Source organism: Papilio machaon, chromosome 14 (genome assembly GCF_912999745.1).
Source record: "Papilio machaon chromosome 14, ilPapMach1.1, whole genome shotgun sequence".
In the NCBI taxonomy this organism is placed as follows: Eukaryota; Metazoa; Arthropoda; class Insecta; order Lepidoptera; family Papilionidae; genus Papilio; species Papilio machaon.
This window is the reverse complement of record NC_059999.1, coordinates 7,601,467-7,621,398: the sequence shown is the minus strand read 5'-3', so window position 1 is coordinate 7,621,398 and position 19,932 is coordinate 7,601,467. Positions and strand designations below refer to the sequence as shown.

Genomic DNA, 19,932 nt, shown 5'->3' with positions numbered 1-19,932 from the left:
AAGCATATTTGCAGCTAACAAGTGATTGAAGATATTTTCAAGACGCTAATACGATATAGATACTGATTAATATGTTTCCTGATACCACATGTTAAAGTGAATTGTTCATTATTTTTTTCACATGTAGGATAAGTTCTCAGTGTTACCTAACTGTGACTCTTCTATTCAAACATATTGCCGTCCCTTTGAAAAAAAAACAAAAAAAAACAGAATTAACAATATCTGTCAGTGAAAATGTGACTCTAGTTAATAAACACAGCAACACACAGTGATGAATGTAGATTTTTTAATTTCAAAATTACCTGTGGTAACATGTAATGGATTTATAGTTTATGTACTTAGAAACGATTTAAAAATTAATGATTGCATATTTATGCAACGTGTACAAACAGCGACACAGGTTTGTACTGTTTTTAAAAATGTTTAAAGAATAATGAACCTTCTGCTGTTAAGTTATGATATAAAATAAAATCAATGTATTTTTAATAATTGATTAATTCGGTAGTAACGTAATTCAACCAACAAGGTTTTTTTTAACGTAAGAGTACTATTAAATTGTGTAATATGTATTTTATTTTAAACCAAAAAGAAGATAATTTACACAACAATATTCTTTCTATTATATTATTTATGTGGCTATTTATTTATGCTGAATGTAAATGTAAAAAAATGTAAAAATAAAGCTCTGTTTAAATACTTTTAATTAAAAAACTAAATTAAATTTGTACACATATAGCAGGGATCTATTATTATGTTTACACAGTTCGAGGCTCGAGGCCGAGAGCCTAAACCCACGTATGATTAGGTGGAGACTCTAAAATGATTTATTTGTTGGTTCACCTTCGTCTGACCCGATTTCACTGATGATTTGATAACGTCGACACGGTAAATATGACGATTATTGCCCAGGGATATGGTTTCTATTACCTCTGTTGTTTTTACTAATTTATAAATATGTTTTGTTACTGTTCATATTCATTAATTTTTTTTTACATGAATACACAATTAATGAAATTGGAGTGTTTGTATGTCATATCGAAAAAAAAAGTATTTCTTAAACTGTTAAAGTGAAACCAGTTTTTTTACTTTTTAACTGTCTGTCTTTAAGGCCACGTTTGCTCCGGTTAATCTTCAGAACGGCGATACCCGGGAACTTGGACGGGAAGGTAGCTGGTGCACGGGGGTATATTATTTGCTACTTTTTTACTTTTTTAATTCTGCGATTCTGCGATGACAAAGTCGCTGGCCACCGCTAAAGGAGCTTTAATGTACTTTTAACTTAATAGATAATAACTACATTTTCTTAATTTCATTGTTTTCTTCCTGTTTACCTTCTATCGGAATAGAGTCGTTAATATATCTATTGTTTCTAATCAATTTGCTTTGCAATTCTATCGTAAAGTTAACATTAAAAACCTATTTACTGTTCACTCAACTCTAACCGTCATGTTTTCAAACTTTCTTCGTGTAGGGCCATGAAAATAACGTTATTTTAATTTTTAAAATTTCAACTAAGTTAAATTAAAATTATGCGGGAAGGTATGGATTATACAATACCCTCCTATATCTAAAATGTTTCACCAACTCTTCAAAAAACTTCACTTCGTTCTGGATCAATCAATTAATTTGAGCACCAACAATAACGTACGTCATATTTACTACAATCGCAAAAAAAAGTTATTTTTCCTCATACTGGTAGTACACTAAATCGCGTTTTTCCTGGCCCCATCGCAACTGTCTCCGGGCATTAACCACAGGTGGAGGTATTCACAGAGGGTTGCGGCGGGTTACACCCTCTAGCAGGTGTAAGGCAGATGTGCACTGACCTTACAATTTTTTTTACTAAATCTACTTTTGAAATACGTAACGCAATGCTAACATGCGCAGAATATTTTGTAGGTAGTCTGTTATTTAGGTAGTTAGTTCATTTAAAACGGTGTAACAATTGTTACCCCAATAGTAAAAGAATCGTTCTTACCTCAGTTATTTTTTTTACTTGGTAATGATGATTAATGTTGAATTTGCAAGGAAATTGAAAAGAATAGAATGTTGAATGTCTTTTTTTTAACATCATACGTCAGTTAAACTTAATTATACGGTAATCTTGAAGTAATGTCCCAACACAAAACGGTTTGACCTGCGCACGGTTATGTTCCATCAATTATGTTTTATAACGAGACATGCGCTTCGAAATATTTCAAAACGTTTGTATTCAACTGTTTAACGTGCAATTATTACGTGAACGTGAAAAAAGTTAACAAAAGAATTAGATACGCGACAAAGGAATTTGAATTGTAATGCAAAGGTATTGAGTTCAAAATTGTATAACTTTATAACGAACTAAATGCAACATTTAATTGCTTCGTATAAAGCCTAAATAACTTTGTTAAATTTAACTAACAGACTGAATGTTTATTCTAGTAATAATGTATGAACTTCGAAGTCTAAGTACTTGTGTATAAAAATATTCAAAGATTATTGAGGCTCGTGATTGGTTGCGCGCGGATATCTGCGCAGGTGTGCTCACTGCGGGTGGAAGAAAGTGCGGGCCTGGGTTAGGTTTGATCTCTACGTCCCACCAATACCCAAAATTGTATGCGGAGCAAAATTGCGAGCCTCCATAAAGTGTGAATGGCACTGTAGCCTATTACTGATAATTCTGCAATAGCCGTTACTATTTGACATTTAAAAAATACAGTCGAATTGATAACCTCCTTCTTTTTGAAGTCGGCTAAAAAGATTACAACGAATGTTACAGGGCGTAAATTATGTTTTTTTAATGTTATTACTATTAAAGGTCGCTTATTAAATGTTAGGATATAAAAGTACGTATAATTTTGAAGTCATTGTGAAACGTGTATTTCGTTAAAAGTTATTTATCTATCAGTTTTATGAGAGTAGCAACTAGCAGACGGGCAAGAGGTAGACAACAACTACAGCATCGACAATATAATCACGCCCGTAGCCCAGAGGGGTATGCAGAGACCACGGACCTTCATTTGGCGAGATCCTAACACACCTCTCTCGCTACTTCTTTATTTTGACATAGCGTTGAAAGGCGTCCGGATAAAGCCGGACATAGGTAGGCTTTTAGATTGCGTGTCCTACCGAAATAAACGGTTTTCCGGCTTTTGTTAGGCTTTTTACATTTCCTAAACGAGAGTGTACCTATTAATACTGAGACAAAATCCTAAATAATATAGGGTGTCCGACCTTTCTACCCAAATGTCCGGCCAAACTGGCTGGTCTGTCCGGCTAGGGGGTTTGGCGACCTGGCAACCCTATTCTTACATCTAAGCACATACGACACTAACGCTCACTTCCACGCCATAAATTTCGTGAAATTTTCGGCAAGAAGAATAATTAGATTTAATTGTAGTATAATTATTACAACAAAAATATAGTGTCATTCGACTTAGTAATTATTTCTTATTATTAAATAACGTTCGAAGACTAACCAAATATGATCAAATGTTATATGATTTATTTTTAAAAAATGCTTATAATTTTTTGTTGAAGTAGGAACTTAACCCGATACAGTAATGTATAAATGTTAATATCAGACACTTAAATATGATGTAGGCGGACAAACATCATGTTTAGATTTATCAAACATAATTTGTATGGTATATAATAAGCTTCCTTATAGCCGCTCTATTTTTTTAAATAGATTTACTCCCACGTGACGCTGTTATGATGAAAAAAATTCCCTCAAGGACAAAGTCTAATTTTTGTTTATATTTTTCTTTGTGTCAAAAACTCGGATCAGTTAATAATTTTCTGTCACAAATATGATATCCCCATTTTATAAATTATTTTATGAATTTTAAGAAGACATCTTCACATTACTAACGGACATCTATACACATTAATAAAATTTGAATATCTGTGTATAATATCGAAAAAGAAAAACAATGTATAGCGAAAATCTTAACTAAAAATTTTGTCTGTCTATCCGCAAAGCCGCCTTTGTTCTGAGTAATGTCGGGAACGGCTGGACCGAATTTGATGGGACTTGGATGCACGCGGGCGTATTAATGGTTACTTTTCTTAATTCTGCGCAGACAAAAACGCGGGCGACCGCTAGTGTAGTATAATACGGTACATCAAAATGCCATTTTGATGTACCGTATATACTTCCTCAATCCGCATCCCTTTATTGATGTTATTATATTCTATAATGGTGAAATAAATTTTTATTATTTAAATCATATCCATGTCATACATGAGGGCATTTAATTGTCAATAAAAATGATTCGCGAAGTCGTTACGTTTGCCTTTTGTGGTGCGGCTCATTGCTCGGACACGCAGTACACATCATGTATGTTGGATACTTATTCAGTTATGTAATTATAAAACACTACTATAGCTCAGTGGTTAGAAATTTCACCTCTTAAATTAGAAACAAGAGATTCAATTTACAAAAATCTATGGTAATTTAATTAAGAGTTTATAGTGTTATAATTTAGGAACTTTAGTTTCCAAATATTATAATTGAATAATATTAGAATTGTATTATGTTTTTATCCTCCTCAATTGTTTTTGTTTAGTTTTTTAAAGCCCTGAAATGTGTTTAATAAATTATAAAATTGTACTTAAAAAGGCTACTCGTTAGTCGGCTAATACTTCTCTTCATCTAATATAACAGCAGATTATTTTCAAACAGTTTGCGTGCACAGGTCGGCCTTGTAAACACGCGATGCAACCAATTAAATATCTCTGTTACCCTTGGAACCCTATTAACGGCTATGTCGGAGAATCTACTATTGAGGTGTTTACAAGAAATATGTAGTTTTCTTAACAACGTTTACAATGTATTTGTTGCCAATCATTTTTTTTAATTATTTTTGTTGGACTTAAAGTTCAGATTAAGTATAAAATTACTTTCCATAACTCGATGTGTTTCGATACCAGGCAAGATGTCCACATAGCATTTCATGCAGTCTAGACTTTGCAACTATGATTTTAAAAAACACCCGACAACGCCATCTATTGGATTATAGAAAAATTTTCTTTTACGTTATAAATATTTATTAACTTTCTGAACTCACCTAAAACTATCGGAAAATCATCACCGAGGCCTAAAATTCCTCTTCGTCGAGGATCCAGATTGATAACAAAAATTTTCCACACTACAACACTATACAATTCACAATTTTTCACATCATTATGTGAGAAAAAAAAATTGCGATTTTTGCCCCGATTTAAAAAAACAAAAGTTGTCTATGATACAAAAAGGCACGAAATATTTTTTTTATTTTTATTGACACTTCTTTGTCCGGTCGGGTTTTACTGAAGGCGAGATTTTGATCAGTGTTTGTGTGTTCTGATCACGCGTGGCAGGTGTCTTCGGCTCTTTGTGTTTTCGTACTGACCATTTCGATGTTTATTTGTATTGTTGGAAGAACTGATGAAATGACTAATACGTTGTAGGTTGTTTCCATTCGATCGATCGTAAAACTATAATTTAATATGAATGTTATCTAGATTTTTTAACAGTTTTTATACCTTTTCTTGTTTGTAGTCAAAAAGGTAAATATAATTGCATCTTAAAATAAATAAATAACCTGTAAAGTATATATGGAAGTGTTTTGTACTCTATATCCAATTGAACATTTGGATTGATGCCAAACTGATCGGCTGCGACCTTCTCCCTGGCCTTTTCCCACTCACGTAGGTTCGGCACACAAGGTTTTATAAACCATAAAGTTTTGGTTAAAGTTTTAACCACCAGCCGCCTGCCGGTCGCCAGCCCTATTTTAGAGGAATTTCTTAAAATTAAACATAGTATAAAATAAATATTTTTTTTTGTTATTAATATTTATTATCTTTAACTGTTTCTCTCTATACTCTAGTCTTTATTTATATTTTCTTTTACCAAATCCTTGAGTGAGAAGGATTATTTAAATAAATACCAATACCAAATACGTAATACCAAACACCATTTCAAAATATTTTTTCCTTTGCATATGTTGAATAATCTTTCAATTTAAAAGCAAAATATATTTAATGTTAATTCATAAAACAATCTTAAACGTCGAAGTGATAGAGAATACAAAGAAAATGTGTTCTATCATGTGTCAGGACAAAGAAGCGATAAAATCCACGACCTTAAAGAGGTCGTGTAAATCGTAGAAGACCATAAATGTACCGAACAGTGGTAGAGCCGACGTTACTTCACAGAAACGTGCATGCGAGAAATAATCGGGCCTTATTTGAATATTATTTAATTTCATATTGCATACTGACCGCGATACGTGGAACCGATGGCGGCCCTCGTGACTTGGTTCAGGATGCCCTGCGCCCGCTGGGTCACTGACACATCCGTTGGGAGACCCTGGTGATCTTGGCGGCATGATTTCTATTAAAAAATTAAAATAAATTAATACATTCTGATGAATAATTACATTTTTTTGTTTATTTAAAAAGAGTATTTTTAAGGATTGTAAACAGCGCCATCTTTACTTAGTAGTGAAAACTAAATTGTGAGTAGAATTGTTTTCATGATCGTAGTATAGTCTTGTTTTGATAGATGGCGTAAATAACAATGTAAAACAACAGCAAAGGATTATTGTAAGGCTCAAATAGTTATCTAATACACTTATACAACATTTTAAGTCTTTTTTATTTTTTTTCGTCTTAATTATGTAAAAAATTTCAGTTACTAAAGACTAAGCTTAAGTTTATTTAGTTCATTTTATACGAGTACTTATCACCGTTTGTTTCTAATACCAAAATCTCTGTAAAAACATATCATTCTTGATAAATGTTCATCTTCATCATTGACACAACGGTGATGACAATATGTTTTAAACGAGGATTTTGATTTTGGTATTAGAAACCCACTGTTAGTTGTTAATGTAGCTACTGATATTTAAGACTTGAGTTATTACGGCGCCGAAGTATTAACAATCTAGACACATAATAGTTGGAAGTCGTAAAACCTTGACAAAGAAAGTTATGATTCTATTTAATTGCGATTACGTGAACGTATATATTCCTATATAAGTTAATGATAATGTCTCAGTAAAGTTTGAATAATTTAAAATTAGTTACTTGTTCATAAATTAAAAATAAGTTTGTGGAAAATAACTGACCTGTAGATCACAGTTGTCTTCGTTGGTCTGTTCTCGGCTGATGTTGATGTTCTTTGTTTGCATTTTCCTCCCCCCGGGGCCTCTAGGGCTCCACCTAAACCAAAAATAATTATCTTTAAAAAGTGAGTCATAAAAAAATGTAAACAAGTATACCCCATTCTCATAGAAGCAACGTCAATCGATGTTTGAAGAACGTTGCATAGCGTGAGAGCCTTGTCTTAGTTACTAACTAGTCCTAGCCTTTCAGGAATCGAATAGTTTCAAAACAAATGAACAAATTTATTATATATTATTGAATCAAAAACTAATCTAGGAAGTAAAACTTAAACTCCTGGCACACTAAAACATCAGGAACTCTGCCAATTAATTACTTACTAACTTAAGTTACTTATTATAATTTTGAAGCCAATATAATAAAATCTTAATTTAATTTAACAATATAACTATAATACAATATTATAAAACGGTATAAAAGTATCTATTTTCCTCATAAAAGTATTCAACCTACGTAATAATTATTAGAGACTCAAGTAGAAGCTCTTATGAAAGATTTAAAATCGCAAGTCGATCAATCTAACCAAGAGCTTGATAAAAGTCTAGACTTCCTAACGGACCAATTAAAAAACATTGAAGGTAAGTTATCTACGTTAGCTGAGGAGGCGATCTGGAAAAACGGACATCGCTACTTGAAGAGCGATTAGATACTTTGGAACGTTTTCCTTTAAAAACAGCCGTTGAAATAAGAAACGTCCCTGGTAAACAGGCAGAATCCAAATCCAATCTCCTACAAACTTTTGAGCGCCTAACTAATACTTTGGATGTTCAAATTGAAAAGAATGAGCCGACTCCACAACGTCTACAGTCGTTGTCGAATTTACCAATACTTGGACTGAAATGGATGTGCTAGCGTCTGTCAAAAGCACAGAAAAAAAAGGACTGACGAACTAAACTCCCAGCAACTTCCTTTCGTCGGAGAAGTCATTCCAGTTTACATGTTATAAAGATTAAAAGAGATTAACAAAAATTAGAAGAGTACATTTTCTCGCCAGAGAATTAGCAAAGGCAGAAAAATACGCTCACAGCTGGGTTAAAAATGGTAAAATACTTTTACGAAAAACAGAAGGGCCATTGTCATTAAAAACGAAGATCAACTACATTCATTACGGACACAAAATAAAATATTCTACGTAGTACAAATATTTAAACACATTTGTATAACATATACCGTCCATAATGTTATCTTGTTTGTTCATTTTATAAATGTAATATGTAGACACACTTTACTAAAACATCAACAATCCTAAAATAATACAATTAACTGCCAACAATCAACTTACTCTTATCACACATACTACCACCGCATCATAGAAGTGTACAATGCCAGGCATACTTATAAAATTCACCTTAGTTCCCCAATTTGTTTATCATACAAGTATGCTAACCTTGAAATTAATGTTCCATATTACGGTTGCTTAATTTGTAAATACTGGTACTGTGTAAACATCAACACACTGTACGGCTTATTACTACTACTATTCGAGAACATTATATATTACCCATGTACACTAAATTTATGAAAAGTTACAATAAAAGTTGCAATATACGTGTCATATTACTAATGTACAATATCTTATATACAATGATATAAATATCAATTTCACACTATCAACTAACATTATTAAAACTCATGACAATAAAAATACAACATCATTCCTCCAATAGTGTCAACTTCATGAAAACCGTTATTGTTACTTAACAACGAAGCACGAATTTTGTTTACAAAATCAAAACATACGTTTTATCAATTTAAACCTCTATTAATATGTCGTATTATGTATACACATACTAAGGCACTCTGATGTTTTACAAAACAAACAGCCCTAAACGTAGTACTTATATCCATTCATTTTTTTTGGTAGGAGTACTAATGTACCCTTAATTATATCCGACATACAAATAATGTACCACACAATCTCAATAATTAATGATAACATCGACAACATTGTACCATCTAAGGCACAAACCTGCACATCTGAAGAATTCAACTCGTTAATAAAATCACCAACACATAAACTAAAGATTCTAACACAGAATATAAAGAGTATATTGTGCAATTTTAACGGTTTCCTATTACTTCTTTCCAGAATAGCAATAAGTCCTGGCACCATTATTTTATTAGAATGCTGGCTTAACAATTCTTTATGTATCCCTTAAATAAAGGGGTACAATACTAGTAGTCTAGAATTTAAAAAAAAACCAAAATGATGGCATAATGATATAAACTAAAAACTATTTACACTGTGATTCCTTTGAACATAAACTTTCAGATGCTACCTGTATTATAACAAATAAAAAAATGGTATTATCCTAAAGTCCATTAACAGATCGCAATCATTTCATAATGTAATACCATTCCTTAAATCATGAGAAGAACTATTAATCTCATGTAAGAATTATAAAAAAAACATCGTAATAACAGGTGATATGAACATAATGTTCAAAATGCTCTCACCGACCACGATACCATATTCCTTCCTAGTCATGGATACTAACCAAACAAAACCCTTTTTCACTATCACTGTTACCAAGACTAATTACAAAGAAGTTTCTGAAACAATCAAAGCATCAGACCTCTCAAAAATATTTATTACTGCTGATTGTAACTTGGCCACAAACTATCTTTTAGATAATATATCTAAACCAATTACTAGACACTAAAAAAAACTCTGGATCTTGACAGGACTATTAAGGTGCATGAAAAATAGAGATCGAATGCATATGAAATTACGAAACCAACCTGTTAATGTTATTTTTATTAAGACATATAAACGTTATAGAAATCACTGTAAAACCCTTCTTAGAAAAGCAAAAGCCAATTATGAAATAGAACGTCTGAGGGAAGCTAGTAAATCGAAAAATATGAAAATAACGTGGCGAATCATAAACGAAATTACACATTTTAAAACAATTCCCAAGGTATCACAAGATCTTCTAGAAAACAACCAACTATAAAAAAAAAACAGTCAACGATGTGAATAGTTATTTTGTTAATATAGGTAAAGCTCTCGCAGAAAATATTGCTCCCGACACTGATATAAGTAATAGTCTACAGCCAACTAATACAACACTAAATTCCGTGATCCTAACAGATGCCGATATACCTGAAATTCTGAACACCATTAACGCGTTAAAAATCGATAGCTCCATGGGCTTGGACAATATTCCCTCCGCTGTACTACGCCAAAATAGTTACTTACTTGCACCAGTCATAACACACATTGTTAATCTTTCCCTACAGTCAAGAGTCTTTCCTAAATCTCTTAAACATGGCAAAAAATACCTATGCACAAAAGTGATGATAAAATGATTGTTGGTAACTACAGGCCCAATTCCATATTAACATATTTATCGAAGGTTTTTGAAAAGATAATTAACAATAGATTGGTCAGTTTTCTAGAACACAACAACATGTTCTCTAAAAATCCATTTGGCTTCCGAAGAAATAGGTCGACTTCAAATGCTGTACTAACATTAACAGAATATGTCGCCAAAAACTATCAGAAAGAAGAGTATTGCTCTATTTCTAAATCTTGCAAAGGCCTGACACTGTGCCAATGCCGCTACTTTTAAACAAGTTAGAAGGTCTTAAAAACAAGGAATCAAAAATGTTCAACTTAACCTTTTCAAAGACTGCCTCTCGGATAGGACACAGAGCATAAAGATAGGACCTCATATAAGTGACCCCTTAACTGTTAGCTGTGGTGTTCCGCAGGACAGTATACTAGGGCCTACCCTCTTTCTAGTTTATATAAACGAGCTTTGCAACCTCCCAGTCGATCGCGGTATCATTATCACTTATGCTGATGATACAGTTTTAGTTGTCCACGGAGACACCTGGCCTGAGACTTTTGCATCAGCCCAAGGAGCGTTTAACAACATCTCAATGTGGCTCAGAAATTACTAGATTAACATTAAATATAGAAAAACAAAGCATGTAACATTTTCCATTAAGAACCCGCAGAATTTCGAGTCCCTATTTCTACTTTCACACACCTCATCTACCTGCCAAAACAGGTTCCCGAATATCATGTGTAAATGCCAGACTATAGAAAAAGTTACCTCAATTAGATATCTTAGCGTAATCAATTAACTCAGCGAATCAGAAAATTAACTGCAGTTTTCAAAACATCAGGGTTTGTACATATAAAAGACATCATTAAAATGTTATATTACTCCCTATGTCAGTCTGTGCTAAGTTACTGTATTTCGTCTTGGGGAGGTTCAAATAAAATAAATCTTTTTCCGCTCGAGAGAGCCCAACGCGGTATACTAAAATGCAGCACAAACCGCCCATACAGATATCCAACAGCTAACCTGTACAGGGAATGTAAAGTTCTTACAGTAAGGCAACTATATATACAGACTCTTATCCTTCATCATCACTCATCAATTACATACAATCACGAGCTAATCTTCATTCAACGCTCCGCACATGTGAAGTGCCAAGAGTTCATACTACGTTTTCCGGAAAATTTTCGTACTTCTTAAGCCCAATCTTACCTCTTTCAAATGCAAAAGATATTATTTCATTTTATACTCATTGATTTAATTGTATAGAACCTTTTAATCCTTGATACAAACATAGAACTTTACTTTTATAAACGTACATAAACATACACACATTTACTTTTATTCTCACTTGACGACGTCGAAGTAGATGACGTCGAAGGAGCTCTTTTCCTCTTTACTTTCCTCCGTTTTGCGTACTTACGCTTCCTTGGTGGAGTTAGCGTACCTCCAAGGTAGCGTACCTCCAACTTAGTCATCGTCTGACGTCATATCTAAATGTATTAAATCCCTGGAATCATGTCTCAATCTCTCTTATTTACATCAAAGTTCAGTCTCAGTCAAATTTAAAGTCATTCGTTTCCTACGGTCCAGCGAGCATCATTGCTCACTCAATCATTAAGTTCAGTCGTTTCTTACAGTCCAGCGAGCATCATTGCTCACTCAATCATTAAGTTCAGTCGTTTCTTATAGTCCAGCGAGCATCATTGCTCACTCAATCATTAAGTTCAGTCGTTTCTTATAGTCCAGCGAGCATCATTGTTCACTCAGTCATTAAGTTCAGTCGATTCTTACAGTCCAGCGAGCATCATTGCCCGCTCAATCAATATCCAGCGTACATCATTGTTCGCTCAATCATTATAAAGCGAACATTCATTGTTCGCTCAATCGGTATCCCAAAAACATGATATTTCTCCACTGTTTAATCGTTCGAAGCGAGTAATTTCAATAGACATAAATACAAAAAAAATAAAAAGTAAGTAAATGATTCACACACAAATAAAGTTTCATACATAATAAAATAGAAACCTCTATTATTTATTTCCCTGTTGGGGGGTCTCGCTTGTATAACTATGAAATCATTACCCATATTCAATTTCCAAATATCCCGTAAAACGTTTAAAATTCTAAAGAATTCAAAATAGGTAGTATAAATAAATATAAATAAAGAAATGTGAAAATACGAGTTAAAATCACATTCGATACTTATAAATCAATAAGTCATTAAATAAATACTATTTTTAATAATGACGTAAATAATGATCTCAATAAAAAGTCTTTGTAACACTAGCTTTTACTCGCGACTCCGTCCACGCGGAATAAAAAATCGAAAACGGGGTAAAAATTATCCTATGTCCGTTTCCTGGTTCTAAGCTCCCTGCCCACCAATTTTCAGTCAAATCGATTCAGCCGTTCTTGAGTTATAAATAGTGTAACTAACACGACTTTCTTTTATATATATAGATAGATAGATAGATATAGAAGATATGCATAATTTGTATTTTTGGAAAATAGACGTGATCAAATACAGTATGACAGTGTCATGTTTGTGCCGTATCGAAAGTAAAATAAAAAATAAAAAAAAAATTAACAAGCGTTATAGCTACTTTGTACTTTAAAGATTTTTTTTTTTTTTAATGTAAATTAGTATTTAAAATTCTGAGGGCGTTCATACCTGGATTTTTATATCCCACTTCTGAAATGTCAAGAAAAACTCCAATTCATTGCACAGTGAATACTTTTATTCCATTTTCAACATTTCTAACGGTCAATTCCACTAGACGACTTATCACATCGACGGATGTCCAACGACTGCCCGAGCTCCTGACTCAATAATCAAACGCTGTTTCAACCCCACCACTCTCAATCCATTCGCCGGAAGTTGTCACAAAAGAGTGGCGGGGTCGAGCAGTGCTGCCATCTAAGAAAACTAAAACTACCTTTTATAAAATTATTACAAATCAATAGCGGAAAACTTTTTCTTCAGGGAAACTTATAAAAAAATATAACGCATGTTCTAATACCATTTCTAAAGCGTGTGAAATGCGCTGTTTTGTTTACTTCTAAAGTTCGTTGTACTTTTGTTTATTGATTGAAGTTTATTTGTCATGGAATATATCTTATATTATGAAAGAGAATGTTAACCTAAAAACGGCTCAACGGATTTCGATGAAATTTGGTATGGATGTAGAACATACTCTTGAAGAATACTAGTTTAGAATAACCATGGGTTTAAATTGTTCAAATATACGCAGTTACAAAACATGCGTCACATTATCATTGATATGTAAAATTAAGGTTTTATTTTTAATATTGTTTAACCAAAAATGTAATTAAATAAGACACGAGGTAATTTATAATCCTTAGAGTCAGTAAATACCTAAATATAAACTTTTTATACATCAGAATACCTGACCTGACCAGTAATGCATTTTGGACAATTACAGTTTGCTAGCATTATCCGCAAGAAAACCAGTCCCTGCGCATCCAGGCTAACACTGGATGGTTTTCGACTAAAACAAAACGAGTTAGTCCATTGGCAATGATCGCAGCGGTGCGAGGGTTGGCCTCCACGTAATGGCCCCGGGGGCAATTATTGGCCATTTCATTCACAAAACTGCCTCGGCCACGCCACGGGAACAGATTATCTACGGCTTTATTATTAAGGAGTTTGTACATCGTACAACGCGTCGTGTCGTTTGATACTAATGTATGATATGTTTTTTTTTTATATAAGAGAAGGGGGCAAACGAGCTGCGGGAACACCAAGGTGTTCATCGACGCCCATGGGCATCTGCAATACCAGAGGAATCGCAGATGCGTTGCCGGCCTTTGAGATGGTGATACGCTCGCTTCTTGAAGGACCCTAAGTCGTACTGGTTTGGAAATACCGCCGAGGACAGACCATTCCACAACGCGGCCGTGCGCGGCAAGAAATTTCGCGAGAACCGCACTGTTGTGGAATGCCAGCCATCCAGATGGTATGGATGGTACCTGGCGGTCTGTCGGGTCGTCCGATGACGAAACTCGGCGGCAGGAATGATATGTTTTTCAGTTCACAAAATAAACCTTAAATGTTACATATATTCCAGAATAACACAAACTGATTTTTTTAACTATCTACTACTATTAATTTTTTACTATCTACTATCTATCTATTTTTCTATCTAATTTTACTTTCTAGATATCAGTTTTGGGGAAAATCTATAAAGCTTAATCTCTTTAAATCTCCACGACATCTTGTGTCAAAAAGTAAAACTAATCGCTAGCGGCGATGCAAAAGAAATTTGCCTTTTATTATGCGTAAATAAGTTTATTGTACAGGCTCCTTTACAGTTTCGTGTTAACATTTTAAACGCAGCCAGCACTGCGCTGGTTTCGGTTAAATTTTAATCTTAATTTAATGGTCGCTATGAGATAATTGTACCACTTTTTCTACTCCACCTAACTAGTCAGTTATTTAACTCGCCAGCGACCTTACCCCTTCGCGAGTCAATTGTTTTTTATTACTTTTTATTTAACCGATGCTAGTTACTGTATTCTTTGTTAGTGATTTTGTTTTTTTTTCTGTCAAATAGTATTTGGTTTTATCATCAGCCTGTATCACTTTACTTAACTTATATTCTCTTCCTAACACATTTAAATGGCATTTTGTAATATAATAAGATTGATGTAATTTTTTATTTCTGATGTGGAATTAGGAAGTTTCGTGCAAAATGGCCGTAGCTATAAACAAAATAAATTGTATTGTGACATAATTTATCCAAACATACGAGCATTTTGACAATAGGAAATAAATTTATGTATGAAATTATAATATATTTGGTTGCAAACAATGTAACCGAAGCGCTAATTATTTAACGAACCTAAACGTCTAGACTGTTTTAGCTGCTCACGAATCAATTCTTTAATCGATTTATTTCTGATAATTTTGCAATAAAACTATTACCTAATTCGATAAGAGATGCATAAAAACTTATATCTTATGACACTATTAATGACACACAAATTTTACATAACTTTATCATATCATTTGAATTTTTTCTTACTTAAACACTATGACTTTATCTATCTCTTATCTTCGTGGTATTGGTAGTGGATTGTATATATTATTTGGCGACGTCAAAATCTGGCAAAAAAGAGGATTACGAATATTGAGGAATACTTGTTATAAATTAGAAATTATGTTAAAATTAAATGTTTCGTAATTATTTTTACGTCTTATATAATTCATGACATCTCGAGTGAGGCTTTTAACTGTTTATTTTTTTGCAGGGTTTTTTCTTTTTTCTTTTTCTGAAGAAATTCTTTCAATTACATTTACAGATTAAAAAATATATAAACGAGTTTATAACCTACTTGTTTTGGAAGAAGTTACAGTTTTAATCCATGTGGATTTGTAAATTTCTTGCAAAGTTGACTTTAAAGTTCATTGCGCAACATATTCAAATACTTAAAAATTTATTCAATAGTGCTCGAAACGGATGTTGGCTCAATGTTAAATAAAAAAAAGATCTTCCAATGCCTAATAATAAACCATTTTAGTCACTATTCCCTGGTAATAAGCGTGTCAATCGTGGAGTTATTGTGTCTATTGTCTTGTCGTAAACATATGTAATTTGTAATTTAAAATTCAGTATAAAATCGTTGCATAATGTTCAAGTAACATTGACAATAGTTGACCGGCTCTTCGAAACTGAAATACCTTGATACTAAATATAGATATAGAGTTAAATATTCATGTTTTATAAGCTGCAGCTTTTATTTTTATAGCATACAAGCTGTCGCTCGCGATTCCGTCCGCATGGAATTAAATATAAAAACATAATAAGTATCCTATGTGTTAGTTCAGAGTATGTTCTACATCTGTGCTAAATTTCATCGACTTCAATTGAGCTGTTCTGGAGATACCTTCAAACAAACATCCATCCATCTAAACATTCGCATTTATAAATTAGTATTAAGTCTCTTTGGTTAAATCTGCCTATAAAATGTCTGAATTAAGACCATTATAACTGAGCGAAGCTTTGTTCTATACTATAAGTATTAGATATTTTCTGTACCTAACTATAATGTTTGAATCTTCTAGAGTGTTATAACATCGCCACTTAGTATCGAATGGGTTTTTAGTCTAACGTCAGGTAATTTTGTCATAGAACTGACTGTGAAACAAATGAAAGAAAAGAAATACGATAGAAAGAAAAAAATATGATAGAAAGAAAAGAAACATGATAGAAAGAAAAGAAACTAGATAGAAAGTTCAATTGAAATTTTTGATATAAATTAATCTAATTTTTTTCAGTTTTAACAAAATTAAAAAGGAGCAATTTTATCACACAAAAATGTTATTTAAAATATCTCATATCAAAGGTATCAAGAAATGTATTGAAACAGAATGGTAATTACTACCAAAGTCATTATTACATCCGCACGGGATACGAGCTTTAGGACATGTCTGTACACATATACTGTGTAATCTTACCGTGTACAGTGTACAGTGTACGATGTATACAGTGTACATTATACAGTGTGTACAAGTTTAATTGATTATGTTTATGTTGTAGACCAGTTCGGTTTCTGGTCGAGATTGCATCCGGCATCGCGGATCGCCTTTTATGCATCATTCTCACGCTTCGCTCGGCAGGAAGCTGTGATCATGTCACCGAACGATTGTCAACTTTGTCAGTTTACCATTTTACAAGACATAATGTACGCATCAAAATTATCATGTATACATGCATTGGAAGAACCATTATCAAATTATTGTAAATTCTCGAATTCAAATATTAATCCTGTTAAGCGAAGTTCTGTGAGCGTTATTTGATTAAAGTTTAAACTACAATACTACTAAGTACGTAAAGTTTGAAATGTATAAATGTTAATAAAATAATCGGTATTTCATGTTTTACATTCCGTATGCGTCAAAATTACTTTTAAATTATTGAATTTACAATCTCCTCTCGGTTTAAAACATGCCTAGTGAAATTGCAAACTGTCGAATTTCACAATTAGTCGGTGAAATTGATACGTTTTCTATCAGTACTACGTTTATTGTGGTTAAGATAAATGATAAACATTTCTGTCAATTATCTTCTTATTGTTTTTAAAGAGTTCTTATTAAAAAAAAATACTTAATGAGGATTTTCATGGGATGATATATTATCGTCATTCATTTTTTTCTTAAAAAACCGATAGAAAAATATGTTTCTAAAGAAGTGTTTCGGCAATTTACGGATTGTTAATATTGAACTATTCTAATGAAGTTATCTAATTTGCTAAATATGATGACGTTATAGATAATAGGCTCCCTTTTTATTATATCAGATTTGATAGTGGTAGGGGAGGGGAGGACAAATAGTATAAGCCTCGAGACAAGTGGAAACACTTTATGTAAATTTGCTCAATGTAATTTCTATTCAATTATGAAATGTTGTAATTTAAATAAACTGTACATTACTTAAATCATATTATAAGTGATGATAAATATAAATACTAGCTCACACTCGTTGATAAAATGGAAATGAATATATGTTTTATATGAAGGTTTCGGTAGTGGAAACTTAAGGTTATATTTAAACATATTTGCCTCGGTTAAATTAACAGATTCAAATTAAAATGTCCCCTGTGCATAACAATTTTTATTATTACCCAGTACCACTCGAGCGAATTTCTTAATATTGTGAAAAAATTGTATAACAAAATGTATGCTTTCAACAAAACATTGCAAAAAAACTGCAGTTGAATGACCTGACATTTAATGTACACATTCTTACGCTAACAATGAAGATTTTAATATGACCTTGTTTATTATTCTGTAGTCTTGAGCTATTATTTTTCTGTGGGAATGAACCAGTCTTCCGGTACAGAACATCGATAGAGCAATTTACTCGGTCATTGAAAAAACAATGTTAAAGTTTATATTTATGTTCTCGACAGTGTTTTGTTTTAAAGTTTTTATTTTTATATCAAATCGGTTTATTTTGTCGCTGTCGCCCGTGAATTTGTCCGCGCGGCATTATAAAAACTTTATAAATAGCCTATATATTCTTATAGACTATGTTCTACATTTGTGGCAAATTGTATGAAAATTCGTTGAGCCATTTCTGAGATATTCGAACAAACATTCATCCATCTAAACATTTATATTTACATAGTTCAACGGATGAAATCGACTCGGTGCAAAGGGTTGATAATATCTCTCTTTATCTGTATACGATATCATTTACATAAAAAAATATTTTTCGTATATTCTTCACTTGAAACATTTAAACAAAAGTGTAGAGTATATATTTATATATCTTTGAAGTGTCTGTTGATAATTTAAAATATAAAAATAACTTTAATATGAGGTCTAGGTCATGTCATTTATTTTCTATTACTCACACTAGATGTCATCACTTTTTTAAAACAAGACAATGGAAACATAATAACTATTATGAATTATACAATGATCAAGTTATTTTTGTCATTGTTAGAAATCAGAGGCGATCTGAATTCTAATTAGCGATTCTAATAAGAATTTATAATTGTTCCTTCAATACATTGTCTTGCCATTTTATATGTATAACTTAACATGATATAAATAAATATTCTGTAATAAGATTAGTTGTTTTTTTTATATTATAAGGTGGCAAACGAGTCAGTGGCCTCTTGAAACACCCCTGCCCTGACATCCGCATTTGCAGATACGTTGCTTACCTTTAATCGACAGAGGAGGTGACGCATATCTCCTTCCTATGCGTCCCATCATCTGTCAAATCTACTTCCCCTTCTAATACTATCCTTATGAGAAAAGGGTGGGAAGGGAAAGGGGACTAGAATTTGGCCTCCGGCGCTTCACGCCTGTCTTCTGTGTGGTCTTGGTATTTCACCTGACGAGCAGGCTAATTCGTGCTACGAATGTTGTTGGGCGTCTGCTACTGTTTAAAAATCTTTTAAAAGTAGATATAAAATTATAACAGAAAACTTACTTCAAAATGTTGGCCGGTTACCCGAGCACGTATAGAAAAAAATCCAAACAGTACACACACACACAAAATGTACCCTTTTCAATACCACATTGTCACAATTTCATTTAAAAACAAAATTACACCGCGAAATCCAACTAGACGAAACGCACAACACTGCGTTGGGGCGTATATCACCATACACGTGTGATAGAAATACACACACGCACAAAAGCACGTATGATAAAACACACTAACGTGTAGGGGGTGTTTAATTTTCGTATCACGGCTGCGCTGGCGCAGTTCGTAGAACGCGTGCGTAATGTGCGCGACCGGCCGCCGTACTGTGCCTACTGCCTAGCCAGACAGCACCATACACTTCGTGGAACAAATTTTTTGGTACTGGTATTGAACATTAAATATATTATTTTATCACCCTTTAAATTCAGACTGCAAAAAATAGAAAAAATATGTGACGTCATTATTAATCTAAGTAGTTTATTTTCATGTTACACTTCAGCATTGACGTTTGATACAAGTGC

The 19,932-nt window shown here is 32.9% G+C and overlaps 1 protein-coding gene across 1 annotated transcript in view; it reads right to left on the bottom strand.

Annotated features, from left to right (window-relative positions):
* The window catches only part of LOC106708443, a 55,264-nt gene extending 35,541 nt beyond the window's left edge, over window positions 1-19,723 (bottom strand). Inside the window, exons 1-3 of the mRNA XM_045681034.1 lie at window positions 19,415-19,723; window positions 7,098-7,191; window positions 6,250-6,361 (exon numbers count right to left, since the gene is read on the bottom strand). Of these exons, the coding sequence (XP_045536990.1) occupies window positions 6,250-6,361; window positions 7,098-7,160 (175 nt within the window). The 5' untranslated portion in view covers window positions 7,161-7,191; window positions 19,415-19,723. The remainder of the gene's footprint in view (window positions 1-6,249; window positions 6,362-7,097; window positions 7,192-19,414) is intronic.
* Between the last annotated feature and the right edge of the window lie 209 nt (window positions 19,724-19,932).